This window comes from Rhipicephalus sanguineus, chromosome 1 (genome assembly GCF_013339695.2).
Source record: "Rhipicephalus sanguineus isolate Rsan-2018 chromosome 1, BIME_Rsan_1.4, whole genome shotgun sequence".
NCBI classification, from domain to species: domain Eukaryota; kingdom Metazoa; phylum Arthropoda; class Arachnida; order Ixodida; family Ixodidae; genus Rhipicephalus; species Rhipicephalus sanguineus.
Genome location: NC_051176.1, coordinates 158,952,083 through 158,976,927, shown reverse-complemented (window position 1 = coordinate 158,976,927; position 24,845 = coordinate 158,952,083). Strand labels below are relative to the sequence as shown.

Below are 24,845 nucleotides of genomic sequence, written 5' to 3'. Positions count from 1 at the left end.
TGTGCACTCTGCTTTTCTGTTTGCATGAATCCGTGTACCTCTCTAGAAGTGCGTGACTTGAGGTCTTTTTTACTGCTAACCGGCCTTTGCAGACTATAGTTCATGCTTGGTATCACAAGGATTTCTAAATCGCCAACACTTCACGAGATTGCGAACAGTCATTTACGAAAAGTCCTTAAAACACAGTTCTCTCCCGACTGATTGGAAAATGGCATTGGTTGCTCCTATACATAAATCTGGCCCGCGCAACGTTATCAATAACTACCGCCCCATTTCACTCACTTCTGTGTGCTGCAAAATTCTTGAACACGTTTTATATACCGCCATTGTTAAGCATATAGATAGTAATTCTTTATTGAACTCAAACCAGCACGGATTTTGACATGAACTATCGTGCGTCACACAATTCTGGTAGAGTTCACACATGTTTTAGCAGCAGCACTGGACGATAACTCTTCGGTTGATTGTATTTTCCTCGACTTTCAGAAAGCGTTTGACACCGTTTCGCACTACTTATTACTGCAAAAACTGTCCAGCTTTGACATTAATCCCCAAGTAATTGCATGGGTTGCTGAATATTTACGTGAGAGGCGACAATGCGTAGTTGAAACGGCGAACAGTCTGCAATAACTGATGTTACGTCAGGGGTGCCTCAGGGATCGGTTCTGGGACCCCTTCTTTTCTTACTTTATATCAATGAGATTAACGAAAACGTACAATATCATATTAGGCTATTTGCAGACGACTGCATATTATACCGCAAAATTACCTCTGAAACCGACTGATCAGTGATCCAAAACGACTTATGTGCGATAAACGCATGGTGTGAGCGATGGGAAATGAAACTGAAGCTTAAAAAACGGTGTGCATAAGGTTCACCAGAAAAAAGAAAGTCCAGGTGAATTCGAATACACTATAAACTGCTCACCGGTAAAAATGGTGTGCGAATACAAATACCTAGGCGTTTACTTTCGCCCCTCTTTATCATGGAGTCGGCATGTGGATTATACTGTAGGTAAAGCTTGTCGGAGTTTGGGATTTTTGCGACGAAATACACGTGCATTTCCACAGCAAACCCGGGAGTTATTACATAAAACATACGTAAGATCAGTGCTGGAATACGCGTGCTGCGTGTGGGACCCTTCAACAGCATCAAACAAAGAAAGATTAGAAAAAGTTCAGTCCATGGCGGCAAGATACGTGCTTAATATACCCATGTATGACAGACAGTTTAGTGCAACGGAATCTAAGGCGATATTAAAATGGAAGTCTCTGCAGCATATGCGAAGAGCGTCATTTCGACTGAAGCTATTACACAGCATATATTATTTTCATACTCGAATTCCCCGTGACGTATACATTAACCGGCCTCACTACACATCAGCACGCAAAGATCACGAACACAAGATAAGAGAATATATAAATGCAATACATCGTCCTTCAGCAACTCTTTTTTTCCCAGAACTATCAGTCAGTGGAATCGATTTCCTTCCACAATTGTAGGAATTTCGTCTAATGACGCATTCTTTTCTGCAATAAAAATGATTGAATCTTTTGACCACTGAGCCTTAAAAGAAATCATGCGTACGCCTGGTAATCACCATGATCTATACTGTATCCCATTTGTAAACTGTGTTGTTTTCTTTTAGTGCTTCCTTTGCATCTTGTGCTGTACTATATATTTACCACTGCCGCGCTTTGTTGTAATTACTGTTCGCATTGCCATTAACTATTATCACTGTGCTTTCTGTTTATTTTAGATGGTTTCCCAATGTATACGACATTTTTGATGCTATAGCTGTGTTCGACGCAGCTGTGTACGTTTGTGTCGGCGTAGAATAATCTACATTTTCATTTGCACCTGCAACTTTCATGTTTGTCCTTCTGTACACCCCCTCCCCCCCACTGTAATGCCTGTATGGGCGCTGTGGGTATTAAATAAATAAGATAAAATAATAATTGTGTCTCAAAAATTCTGCATTCACACCTCCATACCGACACGTGCATGCACTCACTTAATAAAAATATAAAACAGCGCTTTTTTAAACACAAGACGAAGGAAAGAAGAGACGTATGTGTCCCTCCATTCCTTCGTCTTGTGTTTAAAAAAGCGCTGCTTTATATTTTTACCATGGAATCTCACCAACTCGCCCAATTTGCGTGTCTTCCTCACTTATTAGTCTGCATACAAGCCTTGGAAATTGAAATGCTTGTTTATATCGTGAAGACATACGTACAAGCATTTGATGCTGTGCTAACACAACGGAATAGGCTGCCCTCTGAGGACGCGCGCAGGACGTTCGCACACTAGCGAACACGGTGTGGCTAGCAGACGACGCATGGAGCCATAATCAGCTGCTAAAGTTACGTCCACCGTGTGATTCACAATGCGCACTTAAGTTTAATAATTATCTTGCCAGTCTCAGTGGTTGGCTCGTGTCACTGGGACGCTGTCGCTTCGCGGTGCGCCGTCGTCGCTCCACTGTTTTGCTCGAGTGGCTCGTGTCACTACAGCAAGAGTACGGAGCGCCAACGACGTAGGCTGGGGCGTCCACCGCTGCCACCAAGGCGATTTCCTTAAACAAAAAATATTACGGCGCCCGTGGAGCACTTAATAAAAAAAAAGAGAGAAGGACAACAGCGAGGTTCGAACCAACGTCCTCGCAGATCTGAGTACGACACGTACTAGCCCGCTGCGCCACTAGAGCCGATCGGTTCGGCGCGTCTAATCTCACGCTGGACGTAACTTTAAGACTTGTTATTCTTACGTCCAGACGTAACTGCAACGGCTCCTATAGTTACGTCTAGACGTAACGCTAGACACTCCGTTCTTCCTCTCCATCAAGAACCAATTATTACAGGCATTCACAAATCGCATAACACATGGCCTTTATCTCACGCTCGTTATCGTTGCTTATAGATTTGGCGGCGGTCCACTGAACACGGGGACATCGCAGAAACAAAAGCGGCAACGACTTGCACATGAATAACTTTCTGCAACACTCTACACAACGCGACCACGTCCCCACGGTTACACCAGGTTACACCACGGCCAGAGGCGGTTCGCGCGCACACAGTTCACGCTCAAAACCAACACCAGTAGTGCCTTCTCTGCCAACACCCACCACACCACGCAGAAATAAACGGCGGCCTGAACGCTACTCTGCCGCCATCTACTTATACACTTCAAGCCAAGTCAAGCCGGTTTTAAGCGGCTATATGGGTGAACCGAACGCTTTACCCCACCTACCGTCTCCTGCCACCCGCGCGCACGAGACGCGGCCTTCTAAATTTTATGTCTTTGTTATCCAGTTTCTTTCTTCCATTAAATATTGCCGAATTGGCACGAAATAATTCATTTCAGTTTATTTTATATGTAATCTTTATGCTTGATTACTTTACTGCTTCGTTCAATGTTTGAGCCTATGAGATACGGGACTAATGTGACGGCAGTCGATGTAGAGAGGCTGCGTTTGTGCAGCGGTTTGTGGGTTTGTGTCGGCAGGATGTCAGCAGTCTGTGGCAGTCTCAGCTGTGGTAGCTCTCGGCACTGGCACTTGGAATTTTTCGTTCTCGTACGGAAGTAACCGCTGTGCTGCACACAAGACTATTAAGCATGGCATGCTCCCAGCGAGACGACAGCAATATTAACACCCCAACGTCAATTGGGCCCGCCTCGGTTGCGCGTATTGTCACCGTGATGGACGTAAAAAGATTGACAACAGCTTTTAATGTTAGTTGAATGTACTGATGCTAAAACTAGCGTACGCTTGTGTGCACTGTGTTGCGCATTTGCGCAACGGAATAATCCACGATAATATGATTTTGAAAAATACATATATATCAGGTGAGGTAAGACTGTATATATTAATGTAATGGGGTCTAAACAACACGAAGAGGATGACGTCTAAACAAGAAAAGATAATTCATTCGCAAACCATGAGATGCTATTTTCTTATTCTCTCATTGTCCTAGGAATATTACTAGGCCAGTGATGGTACCCTTCTGCGAATAGGACACAAAAAGCTCTTAGATAAAACCCATTCGCTCAAGTGCAGCAATGCTGCGTATGCGTTCGAATTCAATTATCTTTCTTCTTTCACTTTGAAGAACCGTACAACCAGGACAACTGGTCGCACTTCCAGTTAGGGCGCAACTGGGACCACTTGCTTCCAATTTAACTGGTTATGGTTTCCAACTGGGATCAGCTTCTTCCAGTTCAACTGGTCATGGTTTCCGTTGGTGGCCAGTTGAGCTGTAACTGGAACCAGCTGCTAACTGGGACCAGTTGCAACTGGAATCAACTGGGACCAGTTGAGTTGTAACTGGGACCAGCTGCTAACTGGGACCAGTTGCAACTGGAATCAACTGGGACCAGTTGTTTCCCAACTGGAACCATTTGATCCCAGTTGATACCAGTTGAAACCAGTTGGATTCCCAGTTACTCATTTTCACCTGGGATACAAGGGCCTATTGTCCATTTTAGATATTTTTATACACAGAGTAAGAACAAAGAGGTTATCGTCTAACCGCCTGTTGACTTGAAATCCATTCTGAAGTTCTCCCAAAATATCAGTATGTTCTGCCCACGTTTCTATTTTTATTTTTACTGCCTGCATCGCCAACCTGTATAAAATCGACGTAATGGTTAAAGGTCTATACAAGCGAATCTTATACTTTTCTCTCTTGCCTTTATAGGTTCATTCTGCTTTTTCGCCAACTGTCCGGTATTTGCCTGTCCTGTAAGCATTTTTCTACGGCTTTCAGCAGTGCTTCTTTAGTGTTATGTCCTAGTTAATGAGACTAACGGGAACCCCATCTAAACCCGGGGCAGTGCGCTTTGGAATTTTTCCTTCGGCCTCTTTTCAGTTGACATTCTCAAGTGCTAGCTCTTCCTCGGTTGCTCTCTCAGTCATACTTTTACTCACCGGGAAAATCCCCGAGACAATCTTTTTAAACAAATCAGCAGCACTTCGTACCCTTCCAATTGATTTCCTATTTCATCTACAATACGTTGTTGCACTGTGACACTCTCTATCTAGCGCCTTTATGTGGCTCCAAAATATCCTAGGCGCAGCCTTCGTTTTTTCGTGAATCTCTGTCGCCCAGCGTTCACTTTCACCTTTAATTTTTGCCTCGACCAATTTCTGTACAATAAATTTTTCTCTAAATATATTTCCTATATTTTGTTGACTTCCCATCCTGCGGCCGCTTCTCCTTTATTGCCTTTCTATGCTCCCGTGATGCTTCACGTCGCTTCTTGCTCGCTTCCCAAATTTCCTTGTTCCACCAACTTTTTGGCTCCCTAGCTCTTTCCTTTCCAGCAAATAGTTTTGTTCTCTTTCCTCATTTTTGTCATTACATGTAACAGCTTACTATACCCCCAGTCCTTGCCTAGTATTTTGCCCACTTCTTCCTAGACTCTCAATTGCGGCTATATTTGTCATTTAAATACGAGCTGCCAGATTTTGAATGTATGCTCTTATTTGCAGTTTTGCATCCCTTTTGTAATATTTGTTTATGATCACCACCAAAGCTTTTAATCCCTTCGTCGTCTATTCTGTGATAAATTCCTTCAGTCGTGAGACAATAATCAATACTTGATTGCTTGTTTCCAATTTCCCACGTGATCTGCCCATCACATTCAGGCCCCGTGTTGACTTATCTCCAGACTAGCAGAGATCTAGCAATAACTTCCCACTGGTGTCTGAATATCTGTCAAGGTCATGTATATGGGCATTCATATCCCCTCGAAGGATGATTTGAGCCCCACCAAATTCCTTAATATCCGCACTCATGCAATCCACTATCTCCAGATTCTTTTCTGTGCAGTTATTCCCAGTCCACAAGTAGGCTACCCCTAGTCACGTTTTCTTTCCACCTACTGTGCCCATGCTCTGAGCACGTGTTTCACACCATACCATTTGGATCTGCGGTTAATTAGCATTCCTACACCCCCACCTTTTCTTTCCGATATGATCCTGTTGGACCCTTCCCAAACATAATTGTCAATATGTGGTGGCTATTCCAAGTCTCTAAGGTGCGTTTCTGTAGCTGCATAAATATCTATCTATTCTTTAACTGTTTCTCAATTTCGGAGCCAACAGCAGCGCCGCCGCATCATCCTGAAAAAATGTAGCCTCTCGGCACTGATGCCGACCCCTCCCCTTCTAGCCGCCATAAAATGCCATGGTGGTCTAGTAGTTGTGATGCTAGACTGCCGACCCAAAAATTGTGGGATCGAATCCAGACCGCATTTTCGATGGAGGTGATAACGGTGATAAGGCTTGCTTAGATTTCTGCTTAGTCTGTTGAACCACCCCACACTGCAAACTATGTCGAAATCCACGTTACCATTTGCTGTGCCTGTCAAACCATTTGACAGGCGCTGCATATATTGTGAATCTGCCAACATGGTGACCTCAAAATTCGACAGATTCATAAAGCAGGAACGAAAGGGGGTGGCGAAAAAAGAAAACTAGTGTACGTTATTGTTTCTCAGGGCCACAGAAACGTCATACACCACTCTGAATGATTGCCAGCAATTTTTTAATGACAGCAATCATACTAGTACTCGTTATTATATGGCCCATGCACGCATAAGTACTGTAATTAAAAAATATCGGAGAAGCTTGCACTAAGCCGTGCAAGGCTCGAAACTGGACGATTCTGAAGACTAATCTGGTTGCTTCTAGGTCGTTTCTAGGCCTTAGCTAGGTCATGCAGGTTGTTTCTAGGTTTCTTCTAGGTCCTTGCTAGGCTTTAGCTAGGTTGTTTCTACGTCGATTCTCAGCGCAGAGGTTCAAGTTAAAGCACAGACAGTCACAGGTTGCTTCTAGATCATTCCTAGGTGACGCTAGGTTGTTTCTACGTTGATTCACAGCGCAGAGAAGTTCGAGTTAAACCACAGACAGACCCGGACACATGTCCAAACTCGAGAGACAGAAACTCGCGCTGAAAACGAGCGTTCGCACCTCTCATAGATCTACAACCACGTCGTCATTGGTGTTCGGGGTCTTCTTGCAGCCGCCGTTGCGTTTCTCGTTACCTATTCTCTCGTACGTACTCAAGTCTTCAGCGTGCCGCTGTTGCTTTGCCGCCATTTTTTGTTGGGCTAACAGTTGCCTTCATTTTTAGTGTACCAGTGGCAACTAGTGTGATTTACCCAATTTCTGATGATAGTTTTTTGGTTTTTCAGACAAGGAACGATTTGCTAAACAGCTTTGCTGTTAAAAACAAAATGTGCTGCGTCCCATGACAGTGCGTGCCTACTAGTAGCCCCTTCTATATCATAGTGCACTTTTCCGCACAGCAAAGGTGTGCCGTGGCAAAAGTGGCTTAAAGGGATACTGAACAAAATTTTCGCCGCCGAGATAAATGACTCAATTGAAAGATTGGGTGCTGAAATTTGTTGAAAGAACCTTCATTTCAGCCAGAGACTAGCAGAAAATAATGAATTTAATGCATTTTTCGCGAATTGGCGCGTCTAGCGGCCGCGCCGCGAACTAGAGAGGAAGTGACGCGAAACTCCGCGGATAGTGACTCGCCAAACGTGCTCGCAGCAAAATCATGGCAAAATCGCTTAGCAATCGGCATCGCAAGCCGCCACCCGCTGCCGCGCGTCTCTCCCAAAACGTGTTTTCACGGTCGGGAAGGTGTTCTCCGTGCGTGTTCTCAACCGGCAGCCAACGACGCCATTGCCGAGCTTGCGCCCACGTCTACGAATTTGCCGTCTGTGTTGTGTGCTGCTACGTAATGTGAACGGTGAAGCACCTGACACAACGCAGAATGCCTCAACGCTGTTCTGCGCTAGGGTGTGCCCTGTCATACTTTTCCAACAGAGCCGAAGCTTCGAAGGATATGGATTCGCGCTGCGCGCCCATCGCAGCCAACGTGGGACTATGAGTTACTGTGTAAATTGCTGGTCCCGGCTGCCGACCCACGTTGGGCTACGGCGGCTCGTCTGGCTCGTCGTCCTTGCTGTCGCTTGACACAGCAGAACGGTCACACGCATATGGTTGTATTTGGCGCATCCGTTTTGGAGGCCTGTCGAACTCGGAGTCGCAATGACCGCTCGTGGAATCACTGTCACTCGCACCTTGCATCTTTGCGCTCTCGCGACACGCTCGATAGTTGTAGCGGTTTTTGAGGAATAAGCGCTATTTTGTTTCCTATGTGGGGAAAAGAGGACAAGGCTCAGCGCCACACCAGCCACCCTCGGTTCTTGAGAGGAGAGGTGGAGAAAGGGAAGTGGCAGGGCAGGAGAGAGCGTGCCGGTTGCCCCCCTCTTGCTGGAGCACTCGACGTCACGTCCGCCGACAAGCGCAGTGGCATACAGCCGCCGCGCTCTCACAATCCACTAAAAATACGGCGAACTGCTCGAAATTACGTGAAATAAACGCTGCGTACAGGAACAGTCGTGTCGTCCGAGTCGAATGTAAGTGTTTTCGTAGCTTTTTCAAATTTTTGTTCAGTATCCCTTTAAAAAGCATTCTGCATGTGACAGCACAAGGCCAGGAAATTCGAGAACCACTGCCCTTTTTGCTTTTCATTCGGGTATTTTGGAGCAGTGTGGTGCAATTTCAAGAAATCTCAACAGTTTTGGCTCGGCTTGGCGTAAAAATAAGGAATTGTATCAAATTGGCACAGCTGTTGCACCCCTGCATTCCTCAATTTGCACTTCATACACCATTGAAGCTGCTTCTGGATTTTGGGCCGCCATTTTCTTCCACGCTCTTGTCATACCCTTCTCATGCTTCTCATGCACTCAATGCGAATTGCTAGATACTGGAATCACTACTGAATACAGTGAATGAAATTTCGTCCTTGCAGCGTCTCAATCACGAGAAAAAGCCCTGCATATAAGCCATGCAATTGACAATTTTATTTGATGGTTCACACTCCACATATGGAATTGCCCAATAGGAGCTGTAAAAAGTAACAGCATGCAACTTGCCAAGTGAGCAGTTGACCAAGACAGCTTCTGTCCTGCAGAAACTCAATAGCATTCCCTCCGTTTTGCTAATGAATACATGCACCAGATCTTAACCTTTAAACAAGTGTCCAATGCACTTAATAAAGCAGACTGCAGCTACTCGTTGAAACTTGGCAAACAGCGCAGGGCTACGTAGTTAGCCTACAAAGCTAGTTCACCTGGTACACAAGCCCCAAAGTAATACTTTCACTCTGTTGTGCCAGTTACTTAGCAAATCAAATTAGCACACAATTTTGTATATGCAGGCACCATAGCATGTGAATACTTACAGTGTACACAGCAATTCCTGAAATACAAGTGCAAAAAAAAAAAAAAACAACTTTTATACATGCATTACTAGAGGCTTCCAAAAATCCCTGCTGTTTTCCGGTCTGCAATTCCCACCATTGTCAGTGCAAAAATTAGAGCAGACACATACAGTTGCAGCAACAAAGAACTTTGTAAACCTGCTGTTGGTCCAGAAAAAAAAAAGACGGGGGTTGGGAGAGGACTCTCACGCACACCTTTTGTTTCAAAACTTGACCAAGCATACAGTTTCAAAATAGTATGAGCAGGTGCTACAGCAGTTATTGCTGGTGTGACTGAAGGTAAGCTGTCAGGGCAATTCACAGCAGTGACTGGTAAATGCATCTGAAGAAAATTATTGGTACGAGCATACCATCGTAGCAGTACTACAGGTTACGAGCTTAAGCTGTAGTAGGAATAACAACAGTATGCAGCCGGGTACATTACACTAGTTTCATTAGCTATAAACCCAGTAAAGTGCAACAAGTAATTCAGCCTAAGCTTTTACCAACTCTGCTAAGGCTACATCTCCCAATACCTTTCCTTTCGAAAATATGCATACAGCTTGCAGGTCCAACCAGAAACGAAACGACCATCCAACCATCCCAAGCACATGTTATAAATTATAACCCAGGGAACGAGGGAGAGTTCAAGCTATGTCGAGTTTGTACCGAGTAAACCGAACAAGGAAGCAACACAAGCTTATTTTTTACATGCCTTATATTTAATGAGTTTTTGAGTAGAAAAGAAACACACACACACACACACACACACACACACAATGCATCAAGCAACAAGGTCCAAAGTGATACCTTGCTTCATCTTTTTATTTGTCTTCATCTTTTTTGCACTAGATGGGCCTTCTTTAAGTTACGGCTATGGGTTAATGATTTCATCTTTATATAAAAACAGCAAATGACGATGAATTGCAAGGAGAGAAAAAAATTCAACTGTAACAGCAAAGAATTGGTTGGTCAGGCAGAAACTGTGATCGAGACATATTGAACCGCAACAGAGGGGGAAAAATTAAAAAAAAAACCCCAAAGACTGGTAGTTTCAAACAGAACCAGACTGTGCACACATGGCAGTCCATGAAGCATACCCCACAGTATTTACATCATTGCAGAAGGGTGGCATACGGTTACACACCTTCAGCATTGGCCAAATGAGGCCAAATTAAAGAAAAAAAACACACTCGGGGATACTTCCACCTAAATAAAAATTAAGTCACTGCTTCAGTGTTCAGAACAATGAAAGTGACTTCACTGTGCAGGGGGAGCAGTTGACTATGCAGAGGGAACCTCACTACACTGAGGGGAAGGGGACAGAGAGGAGGCTGAAGGTTCTTTCCCACGAAAGCCGCTAAGAACCAGTGTCAATCTGAATACCACTCCTCCACCTCTAATTCCTTTAAAATTGTAAAAGAAAGCAAAGAAGTGGGGGCCTATAGGTTTGCAACCATTCATTTATGTACAGGAGGCCACAAAATTAAATAAGTTCCTAAGGGGGCGAGAGGAAGGAGAAAAAAGGCAGGGGGCATGGAAGAAGAGGAGGAGGTGTAGGCTGATCACTCTTTACTCATTCAACACTTTTTTTCTCTTTGTTTTTTTCTTTCACTCTTTTTTTTTTGGTATTTCTACTTTCCTTACAAAAGGACATCGTACACGAGCCACAAACATACATACAAAAACCTAACAAAAAGTAACAGCAGTGTGTTGTATAAATGAATGATGACCGGCAAAAAAAGCTTCCATTTCCAAAGTTCACCCTTCCTTGGCTGTGAATCAGTGGCACAGCCTAGTATGCATAATTTGCATGGGCATGCAGCCTGCGTTTCCTCAAATCTTCCTTGGCTCAGCCAAGTCAGATGCAGGGTTTGAGTTTCATCACGGTCTGCGTGTTCTGTGTCTACATGGGCAAGGAGTAATGCTTCCATTTTCATTTGGAGCTCCCTTTTCCCAGCACCGTCCTGCAGCAGCTAGGCTTGTCCCTGGCATCTCTTCCCTTCCACCACTACTCCCACCACAACCCTTCACCTTGAAATAAACACCCTATGAATTGCAGGAGCCAATCGAGAGACGAAGAAGTGGCTACATTTTTGGTCTTGGAGGCAGCCTACAGATGAATAATGTGAAATGACAAGCAACAAAAATACCATCAGTTGAGGCAGAAAGAGGCCAAAGTGCTTGCAGGCGAGCACACTTGCCACAGTAAGAGCAAGTGTCACATGGTGTAGAGCTAGCAAGACTACCTCACAAAAAGGGAGGAAAAAAAGGACTGAACAACATGTAAATAAATGCTGACAATGAAAAGCTGAGTAACAAGGGGGGAAAAAAACGGGGGATGTCTCGGAGGGGTGAGGGGGCGAGTAGTAACAAGGTGATAGGGCAGTGGAGTGAAGAGGAGTGCAGATGCAGAGTCGGTCACGGGACAGTCCAACGAGAGCAGGAAGGTGCCACGGGTACAGGGACTGCTGCTCGGTGGGGTCAGCACATAAGCTGCAGTAGGTCTAGTTGTGCCTGATGCCAACGCCACCACCAGTAGCGTTACGGCCGCCACCTCTCGAGAAGGCGCCGCCACGCCCACCAGCCCCATTAGCACGCCCTCCAGGGGGTCCTCCTCTTGGCATCATCCCTCCTGTTCCTCCACTGCGAGGGCTGCCTGATGTAAAGCTGCCCCCTCGTCCTTCTGTGGCAAGCTTCTGCTTGGTCTTCTTCTCTTCAACATTCACACGAGTCTCATTAATGAAGATGGGCTGCAAAGCAGTATGATGAAAAGTCATTAATTTTGTACCACAAAATACCACATCAGCTACACATGCCTTCAGACGATCTTCAGCTACAGATAATTATACCTGGGGTCATCCCCCAAGTTTCCCGTTTTGCCGAGCCCGAAAGGTCACTACAACAATACATCTACCATACAAAAGAGCACCTTTTTAAATATTTGGCACATATTTACGTGATAACAATCATGTCTTCAACCTGAAAGCAAATATAGACGTACAACAATGTAACACAGCCTGCTTCCTTTCATTATTTCAAAAAACACAAAGTGTGCTTACAGTGGCATCATCATCATTAACTAATGAACTAATTCCATACTGAACATTTGCACACATGTGGAGACAAAAACTGCCAAACAATGAAAGCTAATTACAATTAAAATTGGGATACAAATTGCAGTGACTAAAAACGTAAAACACATTTTAAAATGATGATCAAGCCTTCATTCTGGGCTTAAGGGGAGAAGAGGTACTTTGACATGAAGCATCTTTTCGTTTAAGTTGGGATGATGAAAACTTCAGTGATCATGTATTTACATGTGTACATATGAAATATGAACTCAGTTTTTATGTAACCCTTACCACTAATTTTTTAATTAATCATTAATTAAAATTGTTTGATCACCTTTTTAGTAAAATGGCGACACTGACCCTGCTGAATTAAATGTCATTACATTCTACAGTTATCAAAGAGTGCAAAAAGCAAATTCTATGGCTCTAGCTTTCCTACAACAAAAGTTATGATGCTTCGAAGTTCACCGTTCGATCACAGAGAAAAGATATTTTTGTTATTTTATCTCCTGTAAAAATTTACACTTTCCTACAGTAACATATGACACTTTATTGCACTCACTAAACATCTAGCTTTTCAGTAATACGAAAATGATCAAAATCGAGTGCACCAAAGCTGAGAAACGCTTGTCAGAAGAGTGAACGATGGCCAAAAAACTGAAACTGAGAAAATAGCAAAAAACAAAACTCTGCATCTTCAAGGAGTGCTACACAAATGCTATAGAAGGCACCAGGAGACTAGTCTTCACATTTTTCAATCGAAACGGCCCCATTGCATGCCCTTTCAAGCAGCTTGTTGATTGCGGAGAAGTCAACGATCCCGTAGTTAGTCGCCGACCGGCCGATGGGTCAGAGTCCTCGCGCGCTGTTGCAAGCGTCCGCAGCTTACGCTCGCTAGCGGAAGTTGCTGGTAAGCTGGAGATCTCATCTTTAGTCAGTTTCTGCTGTTGCATACGATCAGCGCTAGTCAAGAACGTTGTGTCGATCCTTCTACCATGCTGCCTATCACCGTCATCCGAGGCAGCCGCCGACACAGGTTAAGTCGGCATCTTGATCCATGAATCGCGTTCCGCCGCCACGCCGTCCTGTGCTGGGTGCGCTTCTGATGCACCTGAGCCATGATCTAGCTTCACCCTCATTTTTTTTTTTCTTTGCGTTTCTTTTCGAATTTATTAACGCTGCACAACTTCAGATATGGCTTTGCCACAATCGAAGTTTTAAAATGCGGCTGAGGGCTTAGGCCTATTTGACTCCCGGCGGTTGCGGCGCACTTCATCTAGCTCGCTTGAATCAAGGGACCATACTATATTAGTCTCATGAATCTTGCCAGAAAAATTTTTTGAATCCGTGAAGCATAAGCAGAGTAGCAGTGCATTTTAAAGTGGTTTCAATTGGCTACACAGCAAGCAATGTCTGCCAAGGTGTCTATTGTTTGTGAGGTGCTTAGGAAAGAGTAAGTGTGCAATGGCAAAAGTACCAGTGGTTTTGGAAATCACGACATGCATCAGTAATATGTGTCATAGTGGGAACAGTACTAGACAACTGATTGACTCAGCCAAGTAGTGGTTATAATAGCATGGGTGTAGTATGCCTGACGCCACCTTGCAAAAATGTAGGAGTAAACAGAACATTAAGCAAACAACTGTTGAATCGAGACTGGAAGTGCAAACAGTCCACCTCGTTGGTGCAATGGTTATGGTGCTTGGCTGCCGATCTGAAAGTCACAGGTTTGATGTCGGCTGTGCATTTCGGTGGAGGCGAAATGCCAGAGGTGCGGGTACTGTGCGATGTCAGTGCACACCAGTGTTGCCAACTGGAGGGTAATTTAATTACCCTATTGTAGGGTTTTTTTCTGAATTTTTCAGGCAGCGTGGGTTGTAGTAGGGTGGTAATACAATTTTTTTTATCAGACGTAGGGTAATCTCACACGTAGGGTAATCAGTGAAAAACGTAGACGATCGACTCGACATCTCCAGGGGTGACATTCCTAAATAGATACGAAGACAAAAAAAATTGTTTTTTTAAAATAAAATTGGAACTGTTTCAATTCACATGTCACCAGCATAGGGCAGAGATGAAAGATAATGTGTCACACATCCCTGCAGGGCTAGCATTTTTTTTTCCATGGATGGCTTTTTTCCTCTGCATCGTCTTCCATTCATTCACGAAAAGTGGCTGTCGGCATCAACACAAGTGATGAAAAAAAAAAAGAAATCATGTATTTTGTCACCTTATGCAGGGATGCAACAGCCAAAATAGGATTTGGAGCAATTTTTGGAGCAGGAAAATCTCTCTTTTGGAGCAGGAAAATCCAAATTTGGAGCAGGTTACGGGAAAAAAAAACCTCCGTTTTGGAGCTCAAAATTCCAAATTTGGAGCAGCTTCACAAACAAAGCTTGCTTTTGGAACAGTAACAAAAAAATATATGCAAACATTTCGATGTCACCACCACAATCATGTTTTCAGTGCATAACATGCTGAATAATGCCAGTGAATTCTCCGGAAACCAGCAAGGCCTTGTGCATTGGTGAAATTGCACCAAGGTCCTTTACACCTGGCCTACGCCACTGGCTGATCACGTCACTGTTGCAATCCACTTCATTCAGCACCGATGCGCTGAATTTTGTATTCCGCCCTGCTAAGAAGATCTTAAGGAGAAAGTCCATTTTAAAAGAGAGCCGCCATATGTGTATATAGTTCAAGAGAAAAGTCTAAGTCCGGTGTTTATATGTCAGGCAACGTTTAAGACAAACCAGCCAATAAGTACAATCTTCATAAGTAGAGAGAGAGAGAGAGAAAGGGAGGGAGGGAGCTATGCACAGCGAAAGTCGGCATCGTTTCATTGAACGCAGTGCCTGTCGCCGCGTAGAGCCGAACCCTTCCTAGTTTCGTGCAGCGCGTCACCAACAAAGCGGACGCCATCACTCCTGGGTCGGTCGCGTGCTCTACCGTACGACAGCTTTTCCAGAGGAGTATTCCTACCCGCTCCGCTCGTGACCGCATGTAGGGATAAGGCAAAGATTTCGTTGGGTTAACAATGGTGAGCTGCTTTCGCTTCTGCAAGCGACACGCAATCTGCGTTTCCGCTCAGGTGGCGTCAGCCAACGGCATACTTGGGTTCGTTGCCTATATTATGCGTGCAATATATTAACAGTATAGTACCAATAGCGCTATGCCGCACGTGCTACCGAGCAGACATAAAGATCCTGATCGCGATAAGGTTGCTGGCCATAACTCGTACTGACGTGCTCGTTGGTATCTGCCATGAAACATTCGCGCCAGGAAAGCGGTGACCGCACTCGCGTCGACGTCAAAATGATTAGTCGACCAATGTCCACATTTCCAAAAAAACGGAAGGCCTTTTTCAGCACATTGTGGTGTGGTGTCGGCCTCACCGCGACTGGGAGGGAGCAAGTACCTTTATAAATTCTTTCGGCTAAGGCGGTCAAGGTTTTCGCGTGTAGTACTTCTCTAAACAACACTTTACCCGTTAGTAGATCTAAAAAGACTTTACTGTATACAACTCGCGAATTCGTGCACGTGAGTACTGCTATTTGAACAAAGGCAGCATTGAACCGGACTCAACCAAACAATAACGACATCCCCACTATTGGTACATTCGACTGGTCGTTTTCAAGCGCTCCGAAGGCGCTGAAAAAAGTGTGTAAAATAGCAACTAACCATTGCTACTAACATTATCGGATCAAAACATAATCAGGAAGGAGAAAGATGACTTGCATACATGCTTGTTCTCGTTGAAAAGGTTTAAAGCTGTTGAATTCAACAGTTTCAAATTCAGTCAGAGCGCTCTCAAACGACCTGTCGAATGTACCATAAGATTTGCAGCACTTGTCAAACGGCTCGTTTGTCAGTTAACTTTCTTTATGCGGTGCTTCCACATTAAATGGGCGTTCACCTTTGCTCATGCTGAATGACCCCGTAAAGCAGCGTTTGAACCAGCAGTAAAAACTTCATTTAGGCCCACCGGCCCACCAGCAAACACACCGGAACAGATTAACGTCCTGTTTGAGTCAAGCGCCACTGGGTCGAATTGGATTGGATGAAAGTGCCTCTGGTGCCTCTCCCAACATTAGGTCGCCAAAACGGGCTTCGTTTTGCGTTAAGGGGAGACACTGGTCTCGAAACGAAAAGTTTTATTATTGGAGATATTGTAATGAAATTGGGTGTGTATATGTATTTCTTCCTCCTGTTTTCAAAAATATAATTAGTTTTCATGTACTTCAATTAGTTATCAAATTGTGAGAGCATAAGTGAAATCTAATTAGGTAATTTCTTACGGGTCATTAAGACACTTTCCCTCAGTATTTTTAGGTTCTGTTTAAGATGCAGCTGTAGCCAAAGACCTGCCATGTGGAGCTATGCTATTTATATTGTCACTGAGATATATCATCATATAAGAACTTTCAATTGTATTGACATTGTGTAATCTTGAAATGCAATTAGCTCACATTATTGTTCACAAAATTTCATATGTTCATCTTAGCCACAAAAATATAGCATAGCTCCACAGTCCTATTTCTTACGAATTCAACGGTATAAAATTTATCAAAATTACCTTACAAAAACATAATGAAAAGATCCGTAAGGCTGGTCAAGTTGGCAAAAAATGTGAAGCTGAGAAAATTGCGTTTGAAGATTGACACGCACTGTATAAATTTCTAAAAGGAACCTTTAACCATAAATTTTATTCACATGTTCCCCATCTGTTTCCCTTCAAAACAAAACAGAAAGTGTCTTGTTCCACCCAAGGAATCATATCTAAAAAAATTTTCCAATGTGCAAAGCATGATCAAAACCCCACCATGACAAGCGGCTGGGGGGTTCTGGAAAAGCCATGGGGTATGAGGCTCAAGCGACTGGCTGCTCATGTCTTTTCAGTCTTTAGGAAGAACCTTCTAGATGTTAGGCAGCATGTTACCCTGGGTAATAGGTTGCTATGCTTGAGAGAATACCTTCAAAGTAGTCCAGGACTGTAATCTTCAGTTGCACCCGTTTTGTGTCTCCTTGCAAGAGTCTTTTTTGTGTTGGTGCTCTTCAGATGAGTTGCATTTGCCTTGCGTAAACGCAGAGAGTCTTTTTCTAGGCTTCGTCGAACAAGGCAATCCCCAGCAATATAGCCCAAACTTGCAGCAATGGACTCGTTGGTTGCCCTTCTTCCTTGGTTGTAGATGGCAACAGCCTCAGCGGCAGCTCGCTTCACACTTTCCAGCGAAGCGTTCCCATTCTTTGAAGTTTGGGTCCAGATGACCGAATGAAGACTCTCACTCGCGTTCTGGGTCTTCCCTTCACAGCACCGTGCCAGCAGGCTCTCATCACTGAGCCTCGCAAAGACTGGCTCCAGAGCAGCCCCAACACAAGCCGGCAGGGCATTCTTGTGTGAAGGTGGACTCTCCCCATTGGCCAAGGCTCTATTGTACTTGCACCAAGAGCTAGCACCCTCGGGGCACTTTGAGTGCTTTGGTGCATCATCTGTCGATGTCATGTGCAGCAGTGTAGCTTCGACTGCCCTCTTCATAGCTGGCACGTCATTGATATTGCTCCTCAGGGCATATCCGTAGTAATTCGCGATCTTCTTGATCTTCTCTTGTGTGAGCTTTCCTCTACCCCCAAGAGACTCACCCTGAGCCTTCTTTTTGTCCACAAGGTTCCGTAAAGCTGCACCCATTCGCTTGTGGACATGGTTGATGCAGTCCTTTTTGTCTATTTGGATAAAGCCGTACACCTCGGCTTCGGACAAGGCATGAAAAGTGCGGCTGTCTCCATCAGAGAGCACAGTCGTGTAGCGCAGACCATGCTTGGCCCAGGACCTCTGAAACATGGTCAGCGCAGCCTCTACTTCCATGCGGCCAGAGTTGCATTCGATGTTTCGTTGGCACTCGTGGGTTGCCAGCCAGTCGGTGTACCCTTCGTCTTGCGGCTGTGGTCCCAGGGCACAGCCGAGACAAAAGTTTGAGTAAACAACATGGTCAATTACAAGGCCAGTGTAGAGCTCAATGATGCAGCCCACACCTATGTGTGAGCTCCGACCTCGCGTCATCCATGAGCCGTCGAACACAACATCGATGTTCCCTATGGGGTTCAGGAAGTCTGTATACAGCTCTTTTATTACTGCCACACTAGCAGCTTCACTTTCAGTCGCTGTGTTTTCGCAGGCTTTCACTAAACTTTTTAGGTGTCCCTGAAACGTCTTGTGGTGCAAGCCTCGGTGCGAAAGGTTCATACACGCACAAAAGTCCGAAAGGGCAGTAACACCTTTGCCTATCATCTGTATCCCCTTCATGGCCCTCATGTTGACTTCGAAGGGAGTGATGGTGGCAGTTCCGCTCACTCTCGGAGAAGAAAATTGCTTCTTCTCGAAATCACAACTGCTGCAAGAAAAAATAAGCTTTACCGCAAGGCCGTACTCCTTGTCCGTTGCCTTCCTCACGCTGAGACTTTTTGCGTCGCATTTGTCGCACTTCGCTTGTGCAAAAAAGTTATTCAAAACTTTCATATCGACGAGCAAAAAATCGGTCCCGGCGTCACCGGTCTGGCACTCCGCGCTTACTCCAAGAAGGTCGAACTTGCGCTGGGTAGCCGACTTTCCAGACAGAACGGTCTTCGTTTGCGCCGATCTCTCAACTCGCTGCGCCTGCTCCGCCGTTGAGTAGTACGCGGCATCAACCCGAAGTGTTTCGCTAGTCGAACTTGGTCCCACGGTGTCGTCAGTTGAAGTTCCCGGCAGGTCCAAAGGGTCCGGCCGCGACTCCAACTCCGCTGCCGACGGTGCACTTGTAGCCGGCGCCTTCTTGTTCCAAGCCCGTTTTTTACGGCTTCCAAAAGCTCGTTGCGTCGATGGTTTCAGACGAGAGTCTCCAGGCATCTCGATCGCGTGGAAAAACTACCGGCACAAAGTAGAGACACGGTCCGTCGAGAAACACGCACGATCGCAAAACCAGGCACACACAAACGGACAGCCACGGCGGAGAACCAAACACAAAGAAAAAAAAAATGACGTGTCGGTCGCGCCAGCCAATGGGAGACTCGGAAAGGCGCGCTTGAAAAGCGCGCCGCGTGAGAGCCAATCAGTGGCCTGGAAACGACCTTCAGAAAACCCGCGACGGCGGCCGTTCTGCTTGAGCGACGCCATTTTGAGATGGCGCAAAATGTGCACAAAGAAAACAGCTTCAAATCTAGCCCAAGATGGCGGCGCTCCGCCCGCTGCAACGCTCATGGCGCGCGCGGGAAGTTCGAACAAATTTCGTCCTTTTGGGGACATTTTAGTGCTGCCGGGGTGCTTTGAAAGCCGATTTTATCGCGTTTCCCGACCGAATTTAGCGTTAGCAATTTGAGAGTAGGTGCTCAGAAGTACAAACGCCTCGAAAATAAGCTTTGCGAAAAATCGATTTTTTGACCATTTTTGACCGTTCCAAGACCCGCGTCTCCCCTTAAAACGAGGCTAAAACTGGCGCAACCGAAAAATTTTGCGGGTACCGGGGGCGTTTTGGCGCAGCGTGGCGCAATTTCGAGAAATATCGCGGTTTTGGCGCAGCTCGGCGCAGAAAAACGAAACTGTATCAAAATGGCGCAATTTGCGCAGCTGTTGCATCCCTGCTTATGACATCACAGATTGCCAGAATTTGTGAAGTCATTGTGAAGTCATTGTAACATCGCATAATGTGTCGTGAAATGACGACGTCATCACATGACCGTCGCTCGGTCATAGGTCGGCCGATCCCAGAGGCGCGTGAGGTACAGAAAACTTGGAATGCCTCTGATCCAGGATGACAGTGTATGGGTGGATGCTAAGAGCGTCCCGGCCGAATCTAGTCAAGCTTTCTAGTCAAGGTTCTCTTCCTCTAAAAAAAATCATAAATTCACAGCCCAATTCCACACCTTACTGCAGATTAACCTTAATTTTCCTGGTTTTTTATTTTTTTGCGTTCTGCCACTATTCTTCAGGTTGTCTGTGCTTATTGCTATCACTGACCTGTTTACCTTTCGAATGTTGTCTCTAAAAGCCAATGGTTCATGTAGAGTTATGCCGAAACATATGCCCGAGTGGATATCTTCATGTTCAATTAGAACATGCCCCGTAGTTTCCTTAGCTTCCAAAGAGCATGTGCATTTTTCTTCTTCTTTACTGAATCTTGCTTCATAATTATGCCTTCTAAGACAACCTGACCTCTCTTCAAACAGTAAACTGCTTCCACTTGAATTATCGTAATATGTACCATTGCTTATTTTGTATTTACCCTTTCAGTAGTTACTAAGAGCCGGTTTTCTTTCCATTGCTGCTATTCAATAAATCTTTTCCGCTTCTGACTTTTCGCTTAACGCTCTTTGTTGCCATATCGCTTACGCTGCCAGCCGTATACTTGCTGATGAGTCTCCTAGTTCTTTTTCTCAAATGTGAGTCAACACTCTTTCCATACAAATACTGCAAAGCTTTCACTTCCCACCTTTTACGTTCCTTAGTTTCTAAGGAACATAAACAGCTGAAGTCTTTACAGACTTCAGCGCCACCACACATCTGCACGTAGTACAGTGAAGTATAGTCTGTACCTCATTATTTACCTTCGTTATTTTAGGCATAGCGTAAAATGTAGGATTATAAAAAAGATTGTGTAGGGTAAAGAAGGGTAATTTTGACTGTGATATAGTGTACTTTCCAAAAATTGGTTGGCTACACTGGTGCACACTGAAGAACACCAGATGGTCCAAATTTCCACAGTCCTCCACTATGGCGTGCTTCAAAGAATGTAAATTTTCCTTCAAAGAATGTAAAATTTATTGTCCTCGCAGTTCCTTTTCTTCTCTGAGCCTGTTTTGCTGGCTCTAAGATCACTTCTGGATATGCCTCGGTCGCGTGCTGTTGCCTTGACAGAGTCATTATACGCTGAGTTGCTCAAGATAATCTGCAAGGTTTTATTCGAGGTCTGGATATTTTCCCGTTTTCAGCCCATAGTAACTTTTCCTGATAGACGGGCAGCTGAAGATATCCCATCGCACTACTCACGGTCACAGGCCTCACGCACACGAAAAAGACATGACGCAGCTAAATTCAGTGTTCAAAATAGCCTTCCTTTGTCGTGCACTTCCATAATCAACATGGCTCATCACAATTTGCACTTCACTGGGAACAGATACAACACGCACAGGTCCCACGCGAACCAACGCGAACTGCCCGCAAAATGTGCTCGGCCGCCATTGTGTAATGGCGATGACAGTGCACCTGACCCATCTGACGTTCGGTTTCTTACTCTATTGTAATGCACAGACAATTTTTGTTCCCGTTGTCGTTTTCTTTTTTTTTTACCCCACTCCCCTTGCGTTTGCCCCTCTGACCACGGCGGAGGGGCCCCAAGCTCCTGTGTTCTCCTTTGTACTCCAGCTGGGAAACTCAAGAACACAGGGGAAATACAAAAGGACGCCCCCTACTCTTATTGCTTTCTTTGCTGATAAAGCCCGCACCTCCGGCACCCACAGGCTGGGGGAGGGGGATACCGGCTTTATCCGGTATCCGCGTCGCGATTTGCTTCGCATCTTTGCTCCCGGAAGCGCTTTTTTAAAAACCTTTTTTGCGTTTCGGTCGCCTGAATGCCCTACCAAGACTGCAGTGTTCGTTTCGCAGAATCCCCAGTGTTGTCAGTCGCCGCGAAAGTTCGTCTTAACTGAAGAGTACAGTTGGGCGGTTCGTCTTAAGCGAATTTTTTTCCATTGAGTCTATGGGAAACCAAACAAACGGTCCCGTGTTGTTCGGCATAAGCGAGAATTCGTCTTAACCGAGCTCGTCTTAACAGGAGTTCACTGTACTTTGCCACAGCTAAAATGACACTGAACTGACTGATTAACAAGAACTTCTTAACATATTTTAATTATTGTCTCGAGGGCACTGTTTATATTAGAAAGTTGTGTGCGACAATTTATGGCATGCCCTTTCTTTCTTTCTTTTTTTAATTACCAAAGTTGAACATAATTTGAGAGATTGCTCATTGAATTAGTTATAGTTACACATGTCCAGTGTTGGATATCGTGGCAGAGCCCTCGTTGGAAAGGCCTGTGACCAGTGAATGGCAATAAAAATTTCATGCACCCAGAACTGTTTCAGCAAAATTTCTGAGTACTAAATGTGAGTTCCCAAACACAGCTGCCAGAAACAAATTGCTGGTCTCTGCACCAACTTGTTACAGCACCGTGCACCCCTATCTTTGTTGGCAAGATGATTTCGTGCTTTTCCAACAGTCATTCAGCTACTGCAAAGAGTTATTCGATCACTTCACATGAGACCTTAACTTAAAAGTCATGAGAGAATGTGCACTGGTTAGACCAACAGTAGAAGCATTTCAGCGGGTAACTATTGCAAGTGATGATTAAATGTTCACTTGTGCACTTCCTAAACTAAAGTGTGTGTCAACAGAGGAAACTCAGCACACAAAGCATAAACAGTAAGGATTGCACAAACAGAGTAGCATGCGACATCCACACCTTGCAGCAGCCATCACAAGGGGCCATGCACCTTGTGGGATGAAAGATGAGCAACCCTGAAATACCTCTGTGGACTTGATATCACAATAAACCTGAGGACATTATTTAACGAAAGTACCATTCAGAAAAATGGTTCCCACAAAGCCAACACTAAGTTTTTATATGTATGTAGCGGCATCTTCATCACCGCTCACGATCATCATCACCATTTTACCACTTACGCGCCGCGCCTCTCGCGCAGCTAATGCTCAGAGCTCGAGGCGTGAGCAGAAGAACGAGCTCACGCTCCTAGAGGCTGGACGCCGGCAGCCGCTGCCGCTCTGCTTGTACCAGGGCCTTCGAATAAAGTGGCGAGACTTCGGCACGGCCACGTCGGCCGCCTTCACGTCTACCTCTCTCGCTACAATTGGTGACCCGGAGAACACGCCCTTCGCCGAGCGGCCCGCTGCCATGCTTCCACGACTCTGCCCTCCAGTTCCGCCGTTTCACCCGGCCTACCCCCGAGCGTGGTTTATGCAGCTCGACGCCTGCCTCGCGGTGAATGGCGTCACCGCACAGCCACTAATGCACGACATCTTGCTTGACGCCCTCCCGGCTGAGCTGCGTCATATGTCCGCCGCGTCGTCCTCCAGTCCACAGCCATATGACGACCTCTGCGCTGCGGTGCTGGCCCGCTACGGCGAGACGAACCGCCCGCTACCGGGGACCCGTGAGTTCCGGGTTTCCCCTCCGCCAACGCGAGCGGTACCACCCGGCCCGCAGCCCTCCCATAACCACGACCTACCTTCCCCGGCTACGTCTCTATGCACCTCTCGTCCGGCCACCAGCGCATTGGTTCCCGCGCCGGACGACCCGCCCGACGATGTTCAGGATCCCACGCCCGACGACGTTGCTGCTGCCATCGACCAGTCCGCCACGAGGTGCGTTTCTTCGACGACCTCGGCCGACGGTCCATCAGGCATGCCCGCCATCCGCCCGTCGTCCCTGGCCTCGCCGGCTCGCGACACGTCCCTGACCACAGCTTCCACGCTGGCTGCCTTGCCGCACGACCTGGAAGCTGACACGGACAACCTCTCGCCCACTGTTCGCCCCTCGCTCGCGGAGGTTTCGCCGTCAACGGTACCCGAACACGACCTTTCACCGACTTCTAAGCTCTGCGCCTCTTGTCAGCAGCGACCAGTGTCGCCCTCGACGTCTACCGCAGCAGAAGTTCGTGCCCCTTACCAACTCCGGCCGCACTTGCAGGACGCTGCTACTATGACGGAAGCGCCTGAGGACGACATGCCTGCTGGTTCGCCAATGGCAGAGCAAGCCAAACATGTGACGCCTGCCACGTCGGCCGGCATCCAGCATCCTGATCAGCGCACGAGCCCTCCTGTGCCACCTGCAGAGGGTGCTTCAACGCGAACAGGTGCATCATCCGATCCTGCAGCGACTACGCCTGCTCGGTGTCACCGCAGATTTGCTCCTGAGCCCTTGACACAGGACGCCGCCCACCTGACATGTGGCCACTGTGCAGGCGCGCTGTGCCGACATCCGCGTCAGCGCTGTGCCCGCACAGGAAAGACCCATCGCAGCAGCTACTCGCCGATGGTTGCTCGTCGTGGCTTCACTGCGCCATTTCGCATTGTTTCGCGCACATCGCCCGCACCAGCCCTTGTGCACCCGCCCTCAACTCCATCTTCCAGCCGCACTCACTTGCGCCAACCGGTCCGCTACCGAAAGGCCCCTTCATGTCGTCGTGGGATCCGCCTGGGCATGACACCAGCGTACTTTCGCCTAGTTCCCCGCCCTCTACGCTTCTCCCAGAGCCGCCCGCCAGAGACCCAAGAGTTCCCGATAGTCCTTCACCGTTGACGACCTGGACTGCCCACGGACATTCTGTCTCGTGTCACCACCCTTGTATATACGCCCCCATAGTTTTTCATTTCGGCTTCATTTCTGCGCGGGGGAGTAATCTGTAGCGGCATCTTCATCACCGCTCACGATCATCATCACCAT

At 46.2% G+C, this 24,845-nt stretch overlaps 1 protein-coding gene across 1 annotated transcript in view; it reads right to left on the bottom strand.

The window, feature by feature from the left end:
• Positions 1-10,057: 10,057 nt before the first annotated feature.
• LOC119401039 (ras GTPase-activating protein-binding protein 2) overlaps positions 10,058-24,845 on the bottom strand; it is a 93,968-nt gene continuing 79,180 nt past the window's right edge. Inside the window, exon 8 of the mRNA XM_037667872.2 lies at positions 10,058-12,035. Within this exon, the coding sequence (XP_037523800.1) occupies positions 11,790-12,035 (246 nt within the window). The 3' untranslated portion in view covers positions 10,058-11,789. The remainder of the gene's footprint in view (positions 12,036-24,845) is intronic.